Below are 23730 nucleotides of genomic sequence, written 5' to 3'. Positions count from 1 at the left end.
CTCATGGCCAAAGGCGGCTCTGTTTTCATCACGTTTTTCTTCTAAACGGTAGCGTCCTGTGAACTGGTTTTGTTTGAAATATGCTAATTGAAACACGGACTTTCATTTGAGAACAAGTTGTATTTGTATTGCAGTGCCCCTCTAAGGTTTTCTTTCTTCTTCTTTGTGACTGTTGTGTGCTGCTGCATGTGCGAGGAGCAGATGCCACGTCAAGTCACGACATTGACTTTTTGCATCTCTTTCCTATCACACGTGTGATTAAAGAAATAAATAATAATACCACTTCGCTGCAGGCGTATTTTGCATTTGTAATGTGAAAGTTCCATTTGTATGGCAATGTAGTTTATAATGTCAAGAGGTCCTCCGCGTGCTTGTGCGGAAGAAGAAGGCGCTCGTGGTGTTCCATCAGCAGAAACCAAATTCGCGGCCATCTTCTTGGGGAGAAGAAGAAGAAGAAGAAGAACCAAATTCGCCCTCCTGGCTGAAGAAGAAGAAGAAACCAAATTCGCGTCCCTGGATTAATTCTGCGGTTGACCATGGCTGATCCCAAGAAGAAAACGGTGCGTTCGTTTGTAATCTTTTGTTCGCTGTAGTTGCAAGAACAAATAGATCGCCTGTCGTAGACTGTCGCACCGCTGGCAGAGGTTGTACGACATCATGTGAATTTATGTTGCCGTTTAGGGTTTCAGTATCATATAATTCGTTTAAGCCAATGGGACTAATGTCGATGCTTGGTGTAGTTGGTACATACTTAACTTGAGCTTACGACTGAACAACACCGCACACGGAGAGACAAATGAGAACCACAACCATCAGCGCGGTTGTGATGGTTGTGGTTCTCGTTTGTCTGTCGGGGTGTTATTGAAGCGTCGTAAACAAGTTAAGCGAATGGGTGTTGGGATATAGTTTAGTAACGATACCGCGGCTTCTACGAAGACAAAATCATGAAAAACACGGAAAACCGATATGCGTCCGGTCTCTACGTGCAAGTTTACTATTTTACAGCCCAAAAATTGTTACATATTTGCAAAATTTGTTAATTTTGGAACGAAATTACCTCTTTCGACAACGGATAATTACCGCGATCTATCTCCAACCCCCATCCCACTACTTCAGCGCCACCGACCCAATGGAACGAAAATATGACACAAACACAAAAGTATAAAACTTTTCTCTGACTTTTTAATCTTTTTCATGTAACTAAAACGTAAATTTATTACAAGCATAGATTGAGAAGTTACCCGTCAAAAAGAACTCGTTAGAAGTTAAGTTACCGCGTGCTAAATGTAACTAAGTTAATAACGAAGTTCTTCAGCATGAAATCTAACTCGCAGTTACTGAGTTACTTAACAAAAAGAACGAGTTACTTCCAAGTTACTCCGGACACAAAATAGCATTACGCAGGTGCAGCGCGCGAGCAGTTGAGTTAGACCTTGAGTTGCCTGCGGAGGAGTGCAACACGCTTAGATCGTTTTCCTTTATGCCCCACAATAGACCTCTCACTGTTTGTAAATAAATGACGTCATAGTGTTCGACGGCGCCAAAATTTGGTAGAATTGAACTACGCTTGAAGCTAGAGGTGAACAAGGTCGCGACCGAAAGTCACAGTCTTGAGGGGATTACGACATGACCCCTTCAATGGACGAGACCCTCGGTCCTACTTTTCTTTCAATGGGAGACAGCGAACAAGTGCCCGTTCATGGAACCCAGCCGTCCCTCCGCTTTGTTTCGGTTTCAGTCTGTCTACCAATATGTCATGATGACGTTTTTCTGGTAGAGGCCTATTCGAACGCTTTGCATCTTACCCCATGTGGGCGCACAATGGTTCAGCTTTATTTCAATGGCAGCAGTTCTTATTTCCTGAATAAAATACTGTCACCCATTGAATATCACGTTCTATGGCAAAATATGCCATGAAGGAACCGGAGAGAAAGCAAGAAAATGTGTGGACGTGAGTCAAAAGCGAGTGAAAAGCGAGTTAAAAGTAACTTGGAACTTAACTTAAGTTACTTTGGCAAAGTTACCAAAAAAAGGAACTAGTTCCTCTGAAAGTTACCACGGCGCAAAAGTACCGAGTTACGTTACAAGTTACCAAAAAAAGGAACTTAGTTACAGTAACGAGTTACTTGTAACGAGTTACCTCGAACTCTGATTACAAGTAATGCATAACATTAGGAAGAAACAGTGATGAAACACCAATCTCGCAATGTCGCCAAACACCGCAAGCACGTGTATCAGACGACACTTCGCAAGTGCTTGATTCCAAAACCACAAGCACGAACTTGTTCAAGTTGGGCCACATCCTGAAGGACACACAAACGACGGTATCCTGGATACACTCGCAGGGTTTGGTGCCCAATCATGACGTAGAGCCCTCTCGATACATGGGATACATATTCCCCTAAACTAACATAACCTCAGTCACGACGGATGCAGGTTACTTGGGCCCTCTCGACACATGGAATACGTATTCGCCAGACCTAACCTAACCTCAGTCACGACGGATGCACAGTCTACATGGGCTCTCTCGACACATGGAATACGTATTCCCCAGACCTATGCTCCCACAGCGAAGGCAGTGTTCATACCTTACCCGGTATTAAGAGAACTCCCTTTGGACGATACCGAAGGAGGTCGTCAGGACAACATCTGCGGTGCTGGCCTGACCCCCATTGGTGGCGTTGTTACAGCTACTGCAATGGGTGTCACGGTTACGCCCCACAAATGGAGTAGCATGTTACTCCCCCTACGGGGTGTAACTTTTACTCCAAAAGGGAGTGTTCCTTGGGACAAGCGATTTACTCCCTTAAGGGAGTCGTGACGCCACACTTTTTTTTTTCACAGTGTAACCTAACCTCAGTGACGACGGAAGCACAGTCTACATGGGCCCTCTCGACACATGGAATACGTATTCGCAAGACCTAACCTAACCTCAGTCACGACGGATGCACAGTCTACATGGGCCCTCTCCACACATGGAATACGTGTTCGCCAGACCAAACCTAACCTCAGTCACGACAGAAGCACAGTCTACATGGGCCCTCCCGACACATGGAATACGTATTCGCCAGACGTAACCTAACGTCAGTCACAACGGAAGCACATTCTACGAGGGGCGTTCAAGTCAAACCGGGACTTTTCATTTTTCGCGAAAGTAAAATGCACTTACAGGCGAGAAATTTGTTTTATTTTTCAACGTAATCTCCAGCTACACTAATACACTTGTCCCAGCGTTTCACGAGGGCTTGGATGCCAGCAGCGTAGAAATCCTTACCGGCGCGTAGCAGCCATGATCGGACCGCATTCTTGACTTCGTCGTCGCAGCTGAAGTGGCGGCCCTAAGGAACGCCTTCAGTGGCCCGAAGAGATGGAAATCGCTGGGGGTGAGGTCTGGTAAGGGGGATGTGGGAGCACCTCCCCGGCAAGTTCCTGTAAGGTGCGTGTCGTGAGATGCGCGGTATGCGGGCGTGCATTGTCCTGTAGGAGGAGGACTCCTTTGGTGAGGAGGCCCGGCTTTCCGAAACTGGAGGTGTTCATGAATGATAGTGTTCAACGTTCCCACAGAAAGCTCCGTCTTTCGAGCCAGTTCGAGACATGTTATCCGTATGTCCTTGAGGATCAGGCGCTGCACAAGTTGGATGTTCTCAGGAACTCTGACACTGGGCTCTGAGCCGCCCCGGCCGGGATCGTCCTGCACTGATGTACGGCCGTCTCGGAACCGTTTGCACCACTCAAACGCTTTTCTGCGGCTAAGTGTATCGTGACCATACTGCGCCTGAAGTCTTCTGTGAATTTCAGATGACTTTACGTCTTCATTCTCGAGAAATTTCATGACAATTCGCTGTTCGATGTGCACGCTCACCTCGTTGTCGGCCATGTTGTCCAGCACTTGTCTTCTGTTTTGCACAAACTTGGGACCACCACGTGGTGAACGCGGAGGCCTGTCGCGTGTGAAAATGACGAAAAAGAAGTAGCGCGAGCCATTTGTACACTCAGGAGACAGAAAGTCCCGGTTTCACTTGAACGCCCCTCGTACATGGGCCCTATCGACACATGGAATACGTATTCGCCAGACCTAGCCTAACCTCAGTCACGACGGAAGCACAGTCTACATGGGCCCTCTCGACACATGGAATACGTATTCGCCAGACCTAACCTAACCTCGGTCACGACGGAAGCACAGTCTACATGGGCCCTCTCGACGCATGGAATACGTATTCGGCAGACCTAACCTAACCTCAGTCACGACGGATGCACAGTATATATGGGCCCTCTCGACACATGGAATACGTATTCGCCAGACATAACCTAACCTCAGTCATGACGGATCCACAGTATATATATGGGCTCTGTGCACATGGAATACGTATTCAGCTGACCTAATCACAACGGATATTGTAGTCCTAATGTATTCCGTATATATATATATATATATATATATATATATATATACATATGCATGTATGTGTAATTTGACGTGACATTTGTGATGCGTGAACATTCTATGTAGAATAGCGTACAGAATGTGACCTTTGTCGTTAAAACTCCCCATGTAAAACATCACTTTTCCTCTGATTCATTTGTGCCTCTGCTAATGATTTCCAATATTTTTGTGCACATTTCAATATTAAATGCTGTATTCCAGACATCTACGCTCAAAATACGCCTATTTCTCATAGTAAAGTTCTTGCTTGGCAAGCAGTTTCCTGTTTTACATCACAGTTGGCCCTAGGAGCTTTAACTCTTCTAATAACCCTGTTCTGCCTTTCAAAGGCAGATATTCATTTCGTAGCCTGCTTTTAATGTCAGTATTCACGCATGTCGCCTGGCAACAATGACATAAAGACGATATTCATTTCGTAACATGCACTGGACGTCCGTATTCACAAGTGTCGTCTGGCAACAATGACCTTACTGTACTCCTGCTAAATCTACACCCATCTGTGCGCTCCGGGATCGTTACTAAACTACAGCCGATGCATTTTTTAAGTAACGAAGCGTAAAGTCAGAAAATGACTTCGGGGATTGGGCCCCAGAAACTTTTCTGGTGCCCAATCCCCGAAGTCCCCGAGGCACATTACTAATCACTATTAAACATGTATTCCAAGAGATAAAAATTAAAATGTGGCCGCAGCTCCTGAATCGTGGTTTCAGCAGTTGTAACCTGTACTAATGTCATGCCGTCTGGAGCAGTCTCCAACCACGTCTGTTGCGCCATCTGTTGGCCTCTAACCGTGTCGTCTGCTCCGACTGCTCCTCCGCCACTATTCATGTCCCAGCGTGAATATAGTGACCAGATAGCGAAATCTGTGACAGTCTCTTTTCTATCGCTGCTGCGGTGCAGTAGTCCGCACCCAGATAATTTCTACAAATGTCTAGTTTACGCGGTAGTGTTTTTCGACGACTAGACAACCGCTGCTGGCCGTGAGTCGCTCCACTACTCCACAGCTATCGAGTGGTGCGATTAAACACTCCCAATTACCCATGTAATGTGCTGTTGTTGGTGGGGTATGGTGTAGGTGCACTGGGTTTCTCATGAAAAAGTATGGGGCTTTAAATGAAACCAATCGAATAAATTGGCTTTTGTGTGCTACACGGTGCGGCACGAGAGTTAATATATGATAGGAAGCCACATACAAAGTTGCCACTTCGAGCAGTTCTTTGTCGATAAATCGACAAAAAGAAGCTGTAGACTGTTCTCTTAACATTTTCAGTGGCTGCTTGTAAGCTTCGTGTAAGTTATATGCGAGTTTGCGCAGTCTTGCAGGAGTCAAAATCCTGTTGCGATATTTATTATGTTTATGTTTTCACCTTTATAAATTCGGCCGTTCATGGGCCTATTGAGCCCGTTCTGGCCTATCGTCCCTTTTTTTAAATTCCGTGTTAGCGCCGCGAAGCGACTGTGGCTATGAGAGGCGTACAGACTTGGACAGATGGAGAGACGACAGCAGGAAGGAGTGGGGGACAGAGGGGTTAGTATGCGTCCTGGGCCGACTTCAGGGGGAACTGTGCCGACATTAGTCTCGAAAGTCTTCGAGAAAACCAGGGAAAACCTCAGACAGCACAGCCGGTGACAGGATTCGAACGCGTGTCACCTCCCATCCCAGTCTCGGCATCGAAAGCAGCCACCGTATCGTCCCTTTTAGTGCAGTACTTAAGGCGGACTCATGCGATCTAGTTAATGTTCACTTCTGAGAGGGTTGGCTGCACCGTCACAAAATTGTTTTCTTCGCTTTGGTTTTCTCGCGCATTCTAAGGAAGTAATATAATCGGCGCCAGCGTGCAGAACATGATAGCCAACGACAAAGCCATTATTTTCATTCGCAGGGATCAGGAAAACTGCAGTAAGTTTGTCAAATTTATTGATTGCAATCAATTCCCAGACTGCAGCTCTAGGGAATGACATCATTTTGACCCAAATATCACGGGCGGGCGGGCCGAGAGAAGCGATTTTGTTGCATCTCCCATAGGCTCCCATGTATTGAAAATTTGAGAAACTTTATTTCGCCAAAATTCAGTGGATCGCGTCAGGCCTTCAAAAACGTGCCATTCCCTGGATGAACTCGAGGACAACACGCCTGTACTTGTTTCGTGTAGAAATTTGGCGAGGTTTACGAGAACCCTGTGAACAAAAATTCCCCATAGACTTTTTTAAGAAGCGAGTTCGCCTTAATTTCTTCAAAGACATCGGGACTCTTCACCTGTTGTAGTTTTAGAATAATGGTTTTATACATTCATGAGATATTTTAAATAAACATGCTGTTTTCTTTTAGCAAGTTCACTCTTACCATTACAATGGCGCATTATGACCGTAGTTGTCAATGCGCCAGAAAAACCCGAATCATCATCAACAACAACAACAAGGTCGGAAGCTGAATATTTTCGATATAATCATTTTTGGGCAGTCGTCATTCACCAATCCATGTGAACGATGTGAACGACAGATAAAAGCTCGAGCCCGGCTCGTGTATATTCAATAATTCCAGGGCTAGATTCAAGCTTTCTGGGAACGTGGTAGAGGAGGCAAAAAAATAAGGGGATAGCAGGAGAGGCCACTAAATGCCCAGGCATTAAAATGTTATTTCCTACAGCGCTAACACGTAATTGTGACTAACACTACTGTGACTATAACATAACCTGTGACTTGTGTAACCGTGTCTTGTAACTGTGACTTGTAACCATGACCTGTAACTTGTGACTATAACATACAGAACAATCTCTGATGTCCCCTTGGGCACGCAGGTTGTGAAGTACCAAACTGCTGCGACCCTCATCATCAAGCCAAATAAACGTACCGAGAACGTTCAGCCGACGTCACCAGATCCACCGGCAGAACCTTCTGCGTCCAGGGGAAGCCATATTAAAAGAGTCACTACTGTGGAGGGCGAAATATCTGCGAGCCAGGTGGACATTAGCATTGCTTCAGAGCTTCAGGAGGAAGCGCATCATGACGAAACATTAAACACACAGGAAGAACAGAAATCGCCCGGGTTTTGGGAACTGCTGACGGAGATCCTTTTCAGGCAAGTCTTCGCATCGCACTACTTAGAAGCGCTCTGCTAGAGCGTGCTGCATAGAGCGTGCTGCATAAATAAGGCTAGAGCCTGCTGGTCGCATAACAGTATAGGAAGCCGCCAGCCCTGTCCCTTTCACATTTCTTTAATTTACCCAGTATAATTCAGTGGCCTGTGAAAAAAACCGCTGCCACGGTTGCTTGAAAGTAGGGGAATCACTTAGTAATGCATGCAAACGAAACAGAGACAACAGGAAAACAAATTTGTTCTCGTGCCAAATTCACCACCACCACCATAGCTCACCCACCATAGTTCTGGCGCTCTTTGGCCTTTGCCGCCTTTGTGCCATTAAACACATAATCTCTCTCTCTCTCTCTCTCGTGCCAAATTTACGAGGTACAACCCCACATCACGTCTTTCCTTTACGGTCCTTCAAAGGTCGTGGCTGAAAGTTGTACCAGTCTGCTAAATGTTACAAGTGAAGTTTATGTTATGTGAAGTTATTAACTTTTATAGAAGATAACAAACCTTCACAAGTTTCTGTGGCACTAAGAGGGCAGTGCCAGCACCATTCTTTTAACGCGAATGACCCCCATCACTCTATGGTACACGCTCTTAGCAACTGTTTGGCATGGATCACAACGGAAATGTCTCATTGCAGGCGGGCTCCCGTGGCGCCACCTCCAGAGCCCTCACCATCGGAGGCTATCATCGTTGTGCCTTCGTACGGTGCTCTACCTGCACCGTCCCCACCAACTCAAATGGTGGCATCGTCGTCGTCCTCCACCTCCACCGCCCCTTCTTCGTCTTCTGATACAGACGAACTGCGAGAGCAATTTGAAATCTGTCGCCTGGACCGCAAACAGATGGATCGTCTTTGCCGTAAAATTGATCTAAGGGGCTTGGTGAGGCAAGAAATGGAACAAGAAGTAGCTGAAAGACGCATGATAGAGGATAGAATCGAGAGAAAACTACGGAGGCGACTCAGGAAAATGCAAGAGGTGCAACGTAGACTGCGGGAACAACGAAGGGCAGAGGAGGAAATGGAGAGAATCGAGGCAGAGAAGAAAGCGAAGGAAGCAGAGAAGAAAGCGGGGGAAGCCGAAAAGAAAGTGGAGGAACCCGAAAAGAAAGTGGAGGAAACCGAAAACAAAGTGGAGGTAACCGAAAAGAAAGTGGAGGAAGAAGCAGAGAAAGTGGAGGAAGTGGAAGAAAAGATAGTGACTGCTCAGATTGTTGAGAAAAAGGAACAACCTGCGGATCTCCCTCAGCAACCAAGCATCTTGGTAAGATTCGTTGAGCTGAACTCTGAATAGACGCAGTCCGACGCTGTGTGGAGGGATGCGATGGGAAAGGTCGGAGTTTTAGCACATCGGAAGGTGTTCACGATAACAGTCCCGAAAACAACATAAACCAATCACTCACTTTCTTTGAAGCGATTGACGTCACGTTACTCAGCTTGGCGCCAGCATTGTTAACGTATTTTATCGTATCGTTTTCGTAGAATTCTTCTAATGGACGAAAACTTGCATAATAACGGCTTATCAACACAACGCAACACAGTCGTTATTCCGAGAAACGAATAGAGGCACTGATAAAGAGACAATGTCCGTATGGCATGCCAGGCGAGTGTTGTAAGCCGCGCTACGTGTGTGTCTTACTTATGCAGTCGTTGTCTCATTTCTCCAGCAGGAGTATCCACCACTAGTACTTGGAGAGCCGCTAGTGGTAGACGTTCCAGTGGTGTTTGTCTTTGGTAAGGAACGTTTCAAAACCTCACTCGGATAGAGGCATTTGAAAGTCCGCGACTGTCATGTGGGATGAAAGAAAATTATCATGGTAACGTACGTGGCCTCACGAACGCCCACGGAATTGACCTGAACACTGCAGTTGTGGCGGGAACCGAACCCACGCACGCGCGGTGTCGGCGTATAGTGCAATGGTAGGACACCTGGCCAGAGACGTGTGGGTCCGATTCCAGCTACCGGTACTCGTTGACTTTCCTTCAATAGGTAGCCGTTGCTGGCCCCACACGAGTAAGCATCGTCACGGCTATGACTTTTCAACTGCTCCCATTGAGATTAAGGAAAGGCTGATCACGACGAAGTTTACTTTAACGTTGTTAGTACGCGTCCGGCATTCTCTATTTACGTTACTTTCCGTGGTTTACTTTGTAAGCTAGCGTAATGACATGAGGTGAAACAACAACAACTTTATTTTGGCTTTGGAGATGGGGAAGCTTCGTCGCCACAGGCGATACTCTACCCCATTGCTGGTGGGAATGTGGGGAATAAAATAACGAGCCCCTTCACAATAACGATCGAAGTCCGATGGTGTCCAGAAATGTCAGAAGAGCTTTGAGCGCAGAGCGTTGCTGGGCTGGATTAGGCCAGGGACCGAGCAATTTCGATAGGGAGAAGGGGCGAGAGTCCAGCTGACATGAGGTCGAACGCTATGCTCTCCACAATTTTCCAACAGCAACCTATCGCTGCTCGTAGATCTTATCGTAGAACAGCAGTCAGCGAAAGAACCTGCGCGTGCCAATGCTCGCATCTATGTACATGACATTCTCGAGTAAACTTACACAAGCCACCGCCATAACTTCTGCTGCCACGAAGACTTCCGGTCCTTCCGCTGCTAAAGATGCTCGGAACCAGCCGCTACGCACAATTAAATCTTTCGCTGTCCTGATTTGTTGAAAACGGGAGGCGTACGCCTTTTTGTAGCAATTTGGATTGCCGCAAAAAAGCGTATATGACCCTCTCTCTCCTCAAATCAGAAGCGATAACTGTATCAATCAGCACAGTGGCTGGAGCAGAGTGTGTTTGCTGTGAAACCGGATGTTGTTCTGGCATCAATCCGGAAGCGGTGAAAACGGCGTGTATAGTAGGCGGGTGTGCCACCATTCTAACTATGAAACCTCCCTGCATGAAACTGCCACTGAAACCTCCTGGGAGAACTTGTGTTCGTAGTTCAGGTGTCCAACTCCTAGGTTACAAATTGAAGATCATTGTAGTTGTCGACTATGTACTGCAGGTGAGCATTGTTTAGCTTTGACTTCAGGACCACTATATCCTGTGACAACTCTAGATTTCTCTAAGCTGCGTTTTCTAGTACTCTTAAAGCGCATCGAATGCGCTTCGGTGAAGCTGAGCTTTTAAATTCTCCCGCTTTCGCTACCAGTTGTCTTCCACATTGATGGGAACACCGTCTCCCGTGAGATATTCCACCTCCTCGTCTTCAACTATAACATGAGCAACCAGTAGGCGGCACTGGCTTCGTTTGGCAAAGTGAAATCCACGCTGAATATATGAAATATGCACAGAGACTTCCTGTTCGCTTTCTGCGCTTCCAACAGCTGTATAGAAGCCTCCTATCTTGAAACACTTGCATATCGGTGCGAACGTCGTGCAAAGCTTCTACAGTCCCGCAGACAGCATGGAGGACTGTGGCACTCTTGAGAAATTCTCAAGTATTGCTGCTCTAAGGAACGTTTGTCACAAGAGATGACAGACATCTTGCGATACCCGGTTCTTGTGGCGATGCTTGCATAACGTCTAACACTAACAAACCTTCGAAGGACTCAGTCGACGCTGCCAAATTCAAGATGTGAACACTGGTGATTGTGTACAGTGGTCACCGAATACGTTTTCTTGTTTGAACCAGGTGGTCCCGGATCCGGCAAGTGGACCCAGTGCGAAAAAATCGTCAAGACTTTCGAATTCACTCACGTCTCCTCTGGGGATCTTCTTCGAGCTGAAGTGAAGAGTGACAGCGATCGCGGGAAGGAAATTAGGGAAATCATGAGGAAAGGAGAACTTGTGCCTCTGGTATGTCTCTCTATACTTCTTGGCTAAGTTGGAAGGATAAGAGAAAGCATAAGGCAGCACTTTCGGCTGTTGTTTCCAAAGCTGTACCAGCCCTGCGGATTGTCAACACACACTTAGACAGAGAGAGTCTGCGCATTGCCTCCTCTCCCTCTTTCAATGAAGAGTCAGGATCGTCTGCTACTCTGATTCAACCCTATAGCCCTATGCTTATTCGGAAGTAGCAGAATTGTCTGCTACTGCGATTCACCGTTCTGCGTATTCAAGAACCTGCAAATGATTGCAGACAAAAGAGAGAGGTCGCAAACAAGCTGGTGCATACTGAAGGCTGGAACCGGAGACGCGGAGACGACAAAAGTTCTCTCGAAATTTTGTCGCCTCCGTGTCTCCGGTTCCAGCCTTCAAATGATTGCACCTTACCTGGAACCAGCAGACCTATAATACTTAGACAGAAAGTGCAAAACACTTTCCAGGAAATCAGCTTTGAGAAAGATTGAGACCGCTCTGCGCTTTATTTCCAAGTTTTCCCATTTAGGGTAGTATGCGGGGACTTTCAATCACAACTCGCAGACGACAGTGGTTCTTCTCCATGGCCACGACCGCTGAAAGCACGTCCGTGATTAGATACTGCCGTCGAAAAAACGATCCTGATTGGCTGACTAAATTGTTACGTCGCGTCGCGCAGGCTTTCTCTGTCTATAGGTGGTGTTGGGAGACTTCGCTGCGGCATGACGTATCTCCGTATGAGTCTGTCCCTATATTATGACGTATCAGCGTGACGTTTTTCTGCTATGGAGGCACTTACCGTGCATCGATACTAGCTCCCTTCCGTGTACGCCCAGGGCACTAGTATAAGGGCGCCTTAGAAGCGCTCCGTCCAGCGTCCGAATAGTGTATATGCGATGATGGTTAGCGCGAACTGAGTGCAGGGCGCGAGTTAGGAAGCGCGTTGTTGCTGCGCATTCGTGAGCTGGACCAAGTTGTGGTGACGCGCTGACGCAGGAGATGACGCGTGGGCGATAGCAGTGGTACAGTTGCACTACGTGTCGAGTGCGGCAATGGGGCGAGTGGCGAATTGCTCTATGTACAGTGCATCATCATCTTCTGTGTAAATAAGGCAACATTAGCTCTTATAACGCGTCGGCTCCGCTGCGAAATTGATCCAATGAGCAATTCTGCTGTGAGCACATGCAGGATTGGCAAAACGTTCTTTTGGGAAGGCTACTTTCGCACCCATTTCCTGTTGGCCACTGTTCTTTTTGCTGCAGGGTCACGAGTAGATTGCGAGACTATGTTCCGAGAGAGCGCAATGTCGGGGGGCGAAGCTTGTTCCTAAAACTTTTTATTTGAATGCTGATGATTGTTGAGTTTCCATGCTCTACCCTGTTGTTGGTGGTAATGCGCGGAAAGGGAAACGGAAACAACCCAGGAAATGGGTATAGATTAATTAATAATTAATAACCCTAGAAACTCCAAGTAAAAGCGTAAGCCTCTTCTCAGAATGCCTCAAAATTTTAGTTCTCTCACGAAGCTTGGTCATCACCTTCGACGACAAGTTCGGTCTCCTTAATGATCTCGTATACACTTCAACCACTTGGTTAGCGCGGCATCTTGTCTTTCGGACCTTCGCTTTTCGTTCAGACCACTTTGATGCGCTCATATTTTTTATGCTACGTGTAGATGGCGCGTTCCATGGCACGTCCTGTGCACATCTTAACAGTTGATACACGCATGGTAAAATAGCTGGCAAAATAGATTGTGACGGCAAGTACAATGTTGACAACCCAAAGCACTACCAAACAATAGAAAGTTTTTTTTCTTTCTAGAAAGTATAAATAGGAAGATTACGTTTTCTTGAGTAGGTTTTGAGCTGCCTTTGTCGCCTTCCTCGCTGTCGCCGGGAGATTTCTTCCAGATTCTATGAGACGCAATGCTATTTTCCTTTCGATGCAACGGAAGTTTCATATTGTCCTCAGACCTAGAAAACGAGTTCGTATCGATCATTTCAGGAATATGTGCTGTACCTTTTGAAAGAAGCTATCAAGAGTAAGCTGGAGACAAGCAAAGGGTACCTCATCGATGGCTACCCCAGAAACGTGGATCAGGCTGAGAGATTTGAAAACGAGGTAATGTTGCTAACACGGAGGTGCGTGGTCAGAGAGCAGTTATCGCGCAACTTACGCGTAATATTTGCCACAGAAAGAACAACTCCCAATACGCAGTGAAGGTCAATACATAGGGCTCAATAGAAAATACGTTGGAGTATGTTAATGCTGCTATTTGTGAACGGCGGCCTCCACTCGAGCGCTTCAGATCGCTATGCATTAAAGGGACGAGAAGAAGGATGGATGAAGGAGGATCTATCTTCTCAGGAGCTAAATGTCTTTTCTATTAGGAGGCACCGTGCACAATGTTTCACAGTGCGCAATCAAATTTATGAAAACGTCACGAGAAAGCAATGATCGGCCCTTCCCGGTCTCTTCGCGTAACGTCAGGGGACCCGCGTGGCATCTCGGGCCAATCAGGCGTGCGTGAGGAGCTGACTGATCCAATACGGGAGCTGTCATCAGGACTGCATACGTCTCGGAAGTGACGTGTGCTTGCCTCATCCAGTTACACGCTCTTTGAAGGATTGGACAGTTTGTAGAGGGGAGGTCAGAGTCCTCTCGGGCGTGCTACAGGTCAGTTGCGGTCGTCGTTCCTTTACTAGAACTCGTTGTTTCTTATAGAACCCGCCGCAGTGGAAACCGAAAAAAATATGAACATGCGTTTCACTGCTTCTTTAATCATGCGGATAACCTGCCGCGCAGGTCATACAACTGTAGTAGCTCTGTGCTCCATATTAGCCGGCACTGCCTATACGATGCCAATTGGCGATGTCATTACGCGGCATGTCAAATTGCTTGTGAGCACAGTTCGAACCCAAATCCCCGGATCAGCAGAAGCAGACATCACAGCAACATGACGCCGCTTAATGTTGTTGTGCGTGCAGCGGAGTAGTTTTGAGGAAGATCGCAGCCGTCGTCTGTGAAGGAAGCTCCCAATAATTCAGAGAGTAAGAAAGACACAAAAATGGATCGAATCCACTGTCATAGATAGTGCCATTTACGTCGTGCTGACCTTGTCTAACCAAGATCCCCAGTCGATATCATCCATTTAAATTCTTCTTGCTGATGCAACCAGGAATAATGCGACAACAATCGTTGAACACCTATGAAATGTTGTAATGGTTTCCAGATATGGGTCAAATGTAAAAGCCAAAGTGCAATGGGTTATGATGTAATGATAGAGAGGAAACGCACTCTGGGATCTGGCGCGAAGAAATAAGATAGCCGCCGATCTTGTGTTTCTTCCTTCGTTTTGTACACTCCCAAGCAGCACAATGTACTGAAAGTCGAGTGCAATTGGGGTGGACGGTATGTGTCTTATCACTGTCCTTTAGTTTCACGAGTCTGTTGAAGACCTTCCACCTACCCGTCCACCCCTATTGCGCTCGGCTTTCAGTACACTGTGCTGCCTGGTCAGCATATCAGCGCTTATTTTTATGCAGCCAGCTGGCTGCATAAAAATAAGTGCTGATATACTTTTCAGAATCGGTACGTTTCAGCGTGGTACGTTTCGGTACGTTTCAGCTTCTCAAAATCGATTGTCTTGCTGTTGCTGGGGGCAGGCACATGGAGTGAATGATGCATAAATCGTGCTGTTTTTCTTGTGTCGTGTATTTCGATTTTAACGATCTGAAGCATCCATACGAAACCGGTGAGGATGATGACAGGCCTAACTAGATTTGCTGCTACGTGTAGACAACAGTCACCCACATGGGAAGTCAGAGAACGACCGTTTGTTCGTGTCGGCAGTCCTCACGTCACGACGAAGCTCGACGTCGCTCTAAGCTTGCAAGATGTAATATAACGTAGCATTACAATGCCCACAGCTGCCTCGTGATAACCGTATTTAGCAAACACGCAGGGTGCTATGCTTTATTTGGCACAGCTCGTCGCGCAGTCAGGCGCCGGCAGGCAGCCACGAGCGGGTCATGCCACTTCTTATGCCACTTCTGCGCCCACGTATCGCGTGGCGCCATCTATCGTCCGAGCTGAGTTTTAAGTGCACGAAGAATTTTGTAGCAAAATAGTTCTGTGGCATTAATAAAGAAATCCGTAATAATGTTAGCTGAAATTAAGAGGGTTACACACATATGTAACCTATGGACTCCCGGAACAGCTTTGGAACCACTCAGTACATGAATTCACGTTCAACTTACAGAAACATCTCCTTGTTTGTTGGTCGGTATTGTTTAGCGCGGTACAAATTGCATAAACTGGGAAAGACAGATTCACATTGACATAAAAAACAGCGCCGAGACAGGAAGTGAATAGACAAACAAAGCGCTGTTTGTCTACTCACGTCGTGTCTCCGCGCTGTTTTTTGTCAGGATATGTACCAACTCGCCCACACCGTTGCTTTGACACGGTTTCATATTTCGTCTAATTTTTTCAAACTCATAATATCACCGTTCCATAATTGAAGCTCTGTGTGCAATAAGGGGATAAGTCGACATAACCCATCTTTAGTTCTTTAGTCGACATCCCTTCTCTCTTTTAACTTTGCATTAAACATATCCCCCCTTCTTTAGTATTTTTGCAGCAGTGACATGTGCATACCAGTATGTACCTGCCATAGAAAATTTAGGACCATTCTGCAATTTCCCTAAAGGAGGGTAAGAAACAGGAAATGCATGTGTGTCATTTGGACGTACAATCAGATCAGGCCCCTTTTCTCGGTTTGGGATTTTTAGACTTAGGTTCAATTATTACCAATTCTTGCCCAGAATTTGGCTCATGATGCAAAGCGTATCAATTTTAACGGAACGGCCACTGATGCTCGATGGTTGCAGGTGTGCAAATGCACGAATCTTTTGTACTTCGAAGCCAAGGACGAAACGATGATTTCCCGTCTCGCAGAACGCGGCAAAACCAGCGGCCGAATCGATGACCAAGTTGACACCATCAAACGTCGTGTCGAGATATTCCACGAAGAATCGCAGCCTGTACTGCAAAAGTACGAAGACCTAGTCACTAGGGTAAGTCCTCAATGCTGGAGCATAAAGGGCAACTTCCATGGAGCGAATTTTTTGCAACGAAGTTCGCGCGGCAGACTGCCACGCGCGTTCCACGGGACGAAAAACCAGCGGACGGCGCCGGGAAGTCATGCTGTGATGTCACTGTTGCCAGAGTATAAGGTGAAATCTTAGTGAAATCAGTTGCTCGAAAAAATGCATTTAATGTCACAAATTTTGCAAATAAATCCAACAACTGTCTGAAAAGATGCGCCCAGTAATGTAACGAAAGGCATATTCACTACTGTGAAAGGAAAACATGTTTCTTGGCAGAGAATGCCTCACGTTCTAGCGATGCAGTTGGCGAAACAGCGAGCAGACGACAGCATCCAGTTGCAAGAAGAGGACGACGACGATGATTCACGAGAGCAGACGGCCACGTGCAGACGATCTGGCGTAGATTCGTAGCGAAAGAGCACTTTGATTGGTTAATCTGCAGTTGACGCCTCCGGAATCGCGGACGCTGGGCGAAAATATCTAGCATGGGCGGATCGGCGGCGGACGCTCACATTTTTGACGCCTCGCGCAGGGACTTCGACGCTGAGCAGCTTTTCGCTGTATACATTCGCTCCATTGAGGTTGCCCTTAACGCGTCGGGCAGTGGCGGGATGTGTGTTCAGAGTTGGCCTTTCTTTGCGCGCGCCTCTGGTGAGAAGAGCGGAAACGAGCAACATTATCCGTTAGAGATGCCCGTGACTGGGGGCTTGGACGGGCGTATCACTCCCCGAATCACAAGCAGTCCGTCCATGTAGTCCAAACTGTTGCTTGTGCACCGACCACGGGGATCTAGGGAAGCTGTGCTCCCTAATGCATTTAATAGCAAACGCAGGCAGGGCTAATCTTGAAACGTCGTCTCATTTCGTGTTATATATCGCGATTTTGATTGTTTCGCCTAGCACAACGTGATGTTTGCCGACGGCGCTTCAGATAAGATAACCGCTTTGCTATGTTGCACCGTATGCTCTTCAACGGAACTTGACCGCATAGCCCGCTCCTAACCATGCAACCACCAGTCCAAGTGACATAGTCTTGCCCTTGATTTTCTGAAAACAAGAGCTGTTTGCCTATTTGTGACACTTATGCAATTGTATCAATTGCCACAAGAAGGCGTGCGCCCTGTGCTTTCCACTAATCAAGAGTGATAACGGTGTAGCGATTCAGCTAGGCACAGCGCTCTGTCATCGGCGCACGCCGATCTTCGTCGGCCTCTGCGCACGCTCACCGCTCGCTGCGCTCTTGCAATAAAACATCAACTAGAAGGTTCTCTCTTCCTTCACTGGTGACCCGGACGTAGAACACAGCTACCATGACCTCTCCGGCGCCGACGATGCCGGACCCCGCACCGCTGGCGTCGCAACCTCCCACTCTTCATGCTGTAGCCGTGAAGATTCCGCCTTTCTGGCCAGCCGACCCGGCTCTGTGGTTCGCCAACATCGAAGAGCAGTTTGCCCTCCGAGGCATATCTGCACAGCAAACAAAGTTATTTCACGTCGTTGGAGCGCTTGGCCCTAACGAAGCGTCAGAGGTCAGGGACGTCATCACCAACCCCTCAGCAGCCAACCCTTTCGACGCGTTAAAAGACGCGCTCACGAAGAGAACGACAGCCTCTGAACAGAAACGTCTGCGACAACTGCTCACAGCTGAGGTCCTCGGCGACAAGAAGCCTTCATAGCTGCTGCGTCGGATGCAGCAGTTGTTGGGCGATAGGGCCTCATCCTTGGACGAATCCATCCTGCGCGAATTATTCCTGCAGCGGCTTCCGAACACGGTTCGCATGATACTAACAACGTCGAGCAGCGTTTCGCTCGAGGCTTTAGCGGAGATGGCGGATAAGATGATGGACATTGCGCCGCCAACTGTTTGTGCCATATCTCCACAACCCTCTGCACCATCACCGTCAGACTTCCAGGAGCTGCGTGACGAAGTCAGCCGCCTTTCTGGCTTACTTGCATCAAGCCTACGCTTCGGCCGATCGCGAAGCCCGAGACACCGCAGCCCTCGTCGCGGCAACTTCCGTCGTCGCACACCATCGCCTCTCCAACAGTCTGCAAATCCCGATGAGTGCTGGTACCACCAAATTTTCGGAGACCGTGCCCGCCGCTGCCAGCCTCCCTGTGCCAGACAGGGAAACGGGAGCGTAAACAACTGAAGACGGCCAGTTTAGTTGACGCAGCCCCAAGTCGTCCACGCCTCTTTTACATCACTGACCGCGGCTCTGGCGCCCGCATTTTGGTTGATACGGGCGCGGAGGTCTGCGTCATCCCCGCCTCTCGAGACGATCAGAAGCGGACCCCGCCTAACGCCAGTCTTCAAGCTGTCAACGGATCCCCTATTACGACTTACGGAGAAAAACTCGTTACACTCAACTTTGGTCTACGCCGCGTTTTTTCGGTGGATTTTTGTGATTGCCAAGGTACCCCAAGCCATCGTCGGTGCCGACTTCTTGGCCCACTTCGGGCTCCTGGTTGACATGAGTCGAAGAAGGCTAACTGATAGAACCACCAGCCTTTCAGTTCAAGGAGTTGCCGTCACCTCACCACTTACCCCTACCATCCGTCGACTCGAACCGAAAACTGACTTCGAAGCTATTTTGCACGACTTTCCAGACCTCACTCAACCACCAAATTGGAAGCTCCTGGTCAAACACCACGTCATGCACCACATTGTGACATCGGGCCCGCCAGTGCACGTTCACCCCCGCAGGCTGGCGCCAGAGAAATTCAAAGTGGCCAAAGAAGAATTCGAGCACATGCTCGAGCTCGGAATTATTAGGCCATCATCTAGCGACTGGTCTTCAGCTCTCCACATGGTCAAAAAAAAAAAAAAACAAAAAAAAAACAGGTGACTGGCGGCCATGTGGGGACTATAGACAGCTAAACCGGGTTACTGTAGCGGATCGCTATTCGATACTACACGTCCAAGACTTCGCGGCAAATCTGCATGGCGCAAGAATATTCTCGAAACTCGACCTAGTACGCGCCTACCACCAGATCCCGGTGGCGCCCGAGGACATCGGTAAGACCGCAATAACCACGCCGTTCGGGCTGTTTGAATTTTTGCGCATGCCCTTTGGACTCCGGAATGCGGCACAAACTTTTCAACGGTTCGTCGACTCAGTCATAAGAGGATTGCCGTTCGCATTTGCTTATATTGACGACCTGCTCATCGCTAGTGCCACCCCGGAAGAACACGCCGACCATCTTCGCACACTCTTTGCCCGCCTCAACGAGTTTGGTATCATCGTGAACGCTGCCAAGAGCGAGTTTGGAGTGGAAGAACTCGATTTTCTGGGCCACCACATCACCCGCTCGGGCTTCACTCCTCTCGCGTCCAAGGTGACAGCCATCCAAGAGTTTCCGCAGCCCACTACCTCACGAAAGCTCCGCGAGTTCCTCGGGCTAGTAAATTTTTACAGAAGATTCGTGCCGCACTGCGCATCCACCCTCCAACACTTGGAAGCGTTGCTAACGGATTCCAAAGGCCGCAATGCCCCTCTTGCCTGGACATCGCGCGCCACCGATGCCTTTTGCAGTATCAAGCAGGCTCTCGATGAAGCCACCTTGCTGAGGCATCCAGTGCACGACGCGCCCACCGCGCTCATGGTGAACGCCTCGTCGTCGGCCGTTGGCGCTGTGCTTCAGCAAGGGATCGACCACGCGTGGCAGCCGCTATCATTTTTCTCTCGGAAATTAAAAGACAGGAAAACTCGATACAGCACCTTTTCCCGTGAACTCCTTGCTGTCTTCCTCTCGGTGAAGCATTTCCGCCCGTTTCTTGACGGTCGCGTCTTCACTATATACACCGACCACAAGCCGCTGACCCACGCGTTCACTTCATCCGGCAACAGCTACTCACCACGGGAGATTCGCCAACTTACCTTCGTGTCCGAGTTTTCCACGGACATTCGGCACGTCAGCGGTCACGACAACCCCGTGGCCGACGCTCTCAGCCGCATCGGCGCACTGTCACCACGTCTTCCGCAAGCTATCAGTACTCCGCTCAGCCTAGAGACATTGGCTGACCTGCAACGCTCAGACGAAGACCTCCGCATGCTCCGCGAAAGCTCTACATCGTCGCTTCGTCTCGAAGACGTCCTTCTTCCCGGTACCGCCACCACGCTTGTCGGCGACGTATCCCAGGGGCATCCACGACCCTTTGTCCCAGCAGCCCTGCGCCGGCGGGTATTTGATACCCTTCACGCATTATCGCACCCGGGCATACGCGCAACGCAGAAGTTAATCAGTGCGCGCTACGTGTGGCCCGGCATGCAAGCCGAGATCAAGCACTGGACACGTGGCTGCCAGCAGTGCTAGAGAGCTAACCCCGTGCACCCCTTCCTTCCACCTGACACCCGGTTTGAAAAGGTCTACTTGGACATCGTGGGCCCCCTCCCGCCTTCTCAAGGTCACCGCTATCTACTCACGGTGGTAGACCGTTTCACGCGGTGGCCTGTCGCGGCCTCCATGCCTGATATCTCCGCCGCAACTGTCGCCGCTACCTTCACGAACACGTGGGTCGCCCGCTTCGGGGTGCCCTCCACTATAACTACTTACCGTGGGCGGCAGTTTGAGTCGTGTTTATTCAGCGCCCTCACCACCTTACTGGGATCTCAACGCATTCGGACCACTTCCTCCCATCCGGCGTCAAACGGCATGGTGGAAAGATTCCATCGACAACTCAAAGCCGCCCTCAAGGCACACCCCACCCCCACCTCTTGGACTTCTTCCTGTCATCCTGCTCGGCCTCCGTTCAGTCTTCAAGCCGGACTTGGGGTGCACCGTAGCAGAGCTCGTTTACGGGACAACTCTCCGACTACCTGGAGAATTCCTTGTGTCCCCCAAGGCTACTCCCCCGCCAGATCCAACAGACTACGTTTCCCGGCTCAAAGCCATATTCGACCAGCTTCGCCCAGCACCCCCTCGTCAACAATCTTCCTCCAGGCTTTACGTGCACGAAGACCTGGAGACGTGCACACACGTTTTTGTAGGCGTCGACGCTGTCCGAAAACCACTACAGCCCCCTTATACTGATCCCTATCAAGTCGTCAGCCACACTTCCAAGTTCTTCTCCCTCATCATCAACGGCAAGCAAAGAGCATGTGTCCATCGACCGATTAAAGCCTGCATACATTGAGGCTCCTGCTCCTGCCCTGACGGCCGCTCTGGTCTCCACCCCTCACTCCGTTTACCAGCCTGCCGTTCCCCGTTCAGCAAAATCCGTCCACTGGGCCTCTGTCCTGGTGACGCACCACTCTTGCGTTTCATCAACGCGCTAAGGGGGGAGCAGCTGTAGCGACCCAGCTAGGCACAGCGCTCTGTCATCGGCGCACGCCGATCTTCGTCGGCCTCTGCGCACACTCCCCGCTCGCTGCGCTCTTGCAATAAAACATTCTCGTTCCACCCTTCAACTAGAAGGTTCTCTCTTCCTTCAACGGTATCACTCAGTGTATTGAGAGCTTTAAAGAGACTGGAACATTTATTTAACTAAACACCAGCTTTCCCGTAGAGCCCGCGCTTCGTCAGGTAACACGTGTGTTGGTAGCAACACGTGTTATCAACATACAACATTATCAACACAGTTATCAAGACACGTGTTACCTGACGAAGCGACCTGCCGTTACCTGCTTCCTGACCTGCGAAAGTTGGCGTTTAGTAAAATCACTTGCGAGGGCAAGACGGCCAATTCCTGCTTGCTAGTTTCTGTGCAATGAGTGGTCCTCGCCGTGTGATGTCGTCAAGTTCTGTGTACTGTACACTCTAAAAACACAACCTCACCGCATAAGGTTTAAGAGACGCCTTTTTGGGACAATTATCGTGTACACAAATAGACACAAAGAGGTGTACACCCCTTCTCTCTTCGAATCAGAAGCGGTAACCCCATTATTTGTGGCAATAGTTGGCGCACGGGGTGCTATGCGGTCAAGCTGTGTACAATAGAATAGAAGATACGAAGGCAGAAAAATAGGCGATGTCAAGTTGCCGGTGATGAGTAGATCAAAGAGTGATATTAAACGGTAGGAGCAACTTATTTACTTACACATGGTAACAAGTCTTCCGTGCACGAGACTGCACTTCTTCAGATTACAAAAATATGAACATGGTACAGGAACATATATACACATATACAGTTATATATATATATATTATATATATATATATAACTGTATATATGTATATATATATACATACACATATACAGAACATATATACAGTTGACGGGGGAGTTTTGGTATGAGAGGTAGGGTAGAGAGGTATGAGGTATGAGAGGTAGAGGTACAGTTAGAAATGAAAAGAACATAAATACAAACGAAGGGGAAACCCCTACGTTTGTATTTGTGTTCTCTTCATTTATTTTGTTTTCTTTTCTACCTGTATTTGCATCCTTTCCATCACCCTGTTTCCCTCTCATACCAAAACTCCCCCGTCAACTGTATATATGTTCCTGTACCATGTTCATATTTTTGTAACCTGAAGAAGTGCAGTCTCGTGTTACCATGTGTAAATAAATAAGTTGCTCCTACCGTTTAATATCACTCTTTGATCTACAATAGAATAGCGAAAAAACGCGTGCTTAGTTTCACAAATTACGAGCTCGACGAACATGCTCAGGCCGGGGTGGTGGTGACAATGGAGCTGCTTGCCGTTGTCGGCACGCCAGTACACACGGCACTAACAAGAAATGAAGCCTAGGTAGCTTTGTTGATAATGTTGTACTTCACTTACATCTGCAGGTGTCCGCCGAAGAAGACGAGGACACGGTTTTCGACTCCTTGAAGCCGTTCTTCGAGTCTATTACGAAGAAGTAACAGAATGCGATCGTAGGACTCTTCTGTCGACCCAGTATTACTCATTACTGGTTGGACGGATCTTATTATGCCTAGTAATGTTATGAACACTACGAAACATTATTGCACGTATATTATAAAGCGCTTGATCGTGCGTGCCTGTTTATATGTTCAGAAAGAAACCTTTGGAACCACTTGCCAAAATCGTATGTCGAGTTGAGTCTTGATCTCTTTCCGAAGAGAGAGATGGTCTTGTATAACGATTGCCATTCCCGTCTTTAAGGAAGGGATCGAAGGGAAGGGATCTGCATGGTGTGTATTAGCAGCCACAGCAAAACGTACCTTCCTCTTTGTGGCCCCTTGCCATGACTACAGAGCGGATATTAGGGCACTAAAGGTCGCGTTTCGGGCGCCTAAAAAGCCACTAAGCGGCCGAAACGTACGAATTTTCTCGGAATATAGGCGCGATCAATATTGCACTACCGG

At 48.3% G+C, this 23730-nt stretch overlaps 1 protein-coding gene across 3 annotated transcripts; it reads left to right on the top strand.

Annotated features, from left to right (window-relative positions):
* Positions 1–431: 431 nt before the first annotated feature.
* Positions 432–23398, top strand: LOC135393202 (ensconsin-like). Of its 3 annotated transcripts, none has more exons than XM_064623694.1 (8): positions 432–560; positions 7243–7523; positions 8176–8800; positions 9207–9270; positions 11181–11344; positions 13351–13467; positions 16239–16424; positions 23191–23398. In XM_064623694.1, exons 1-8 carry the CDS (start codon positions 537–539, stop codon positions 23263–23265), a joined length of 1536 nt encoding a protein of 511 aa, XP_064479764.1. In that variant the 5' UTR covers positions 432–536; the 3' UTR covers positions 23266–23398. The 3 variants fall into 3 exon arrangements, with proteins under 3 accessions (XP_064479764.1, XP_064479763.1, XP_064479765.1); XM_064623693.1 differs by having other exon boundaries at positions 9204–9270; XM_064623695.1 differs by having other exon boundaries at positions 9204–9270; positions 16306–16424; positions 23191–23280.
* Positions 23399–23730: the final 332 nt, after the last annotated feature.

Source organism: Ornithodoros turicata, chromosome 4, assembly GCF_037126465.1.
Source record: "Ornithodoros turicata isolate Travis chromosome 4, ASM3712646v1, whole genome shotgun sequence".
NCBI classification, from domain to species: domain Eukaryota; kingdom Metazoa; phylum Arthropoda; class Arachnida; order Ixodida; family Argasidae; genus Ornithodoros; species Ornithodoros turicata.
Note: the sequence above shows the minus strand (reverse complement) of the source record. Positions and strands in the feature narration are given on the sequence as shown.

Coding starts and splice junctions, on each gene's coding strand:
- LOC135393202 (XM_064623693.1), top strand. CDS start 537: ATGGCTGATCCCAAGAAGAAAACG. Junction 7,524..8,175: donor CTGACGGAGATCCTTTTCAG/GCAAGTCTTCGC, acceptor GTCTCATTGCAG/GCGGGCTCCCGTGGCGCCAC. Junction 16,425..23,190: donor ACGAAGACCTAGTCACTAGG/GTAAGTCCTCAA, acceptor TTACATCTGCAG/GTGTCCGCCGAAGAAGACGA.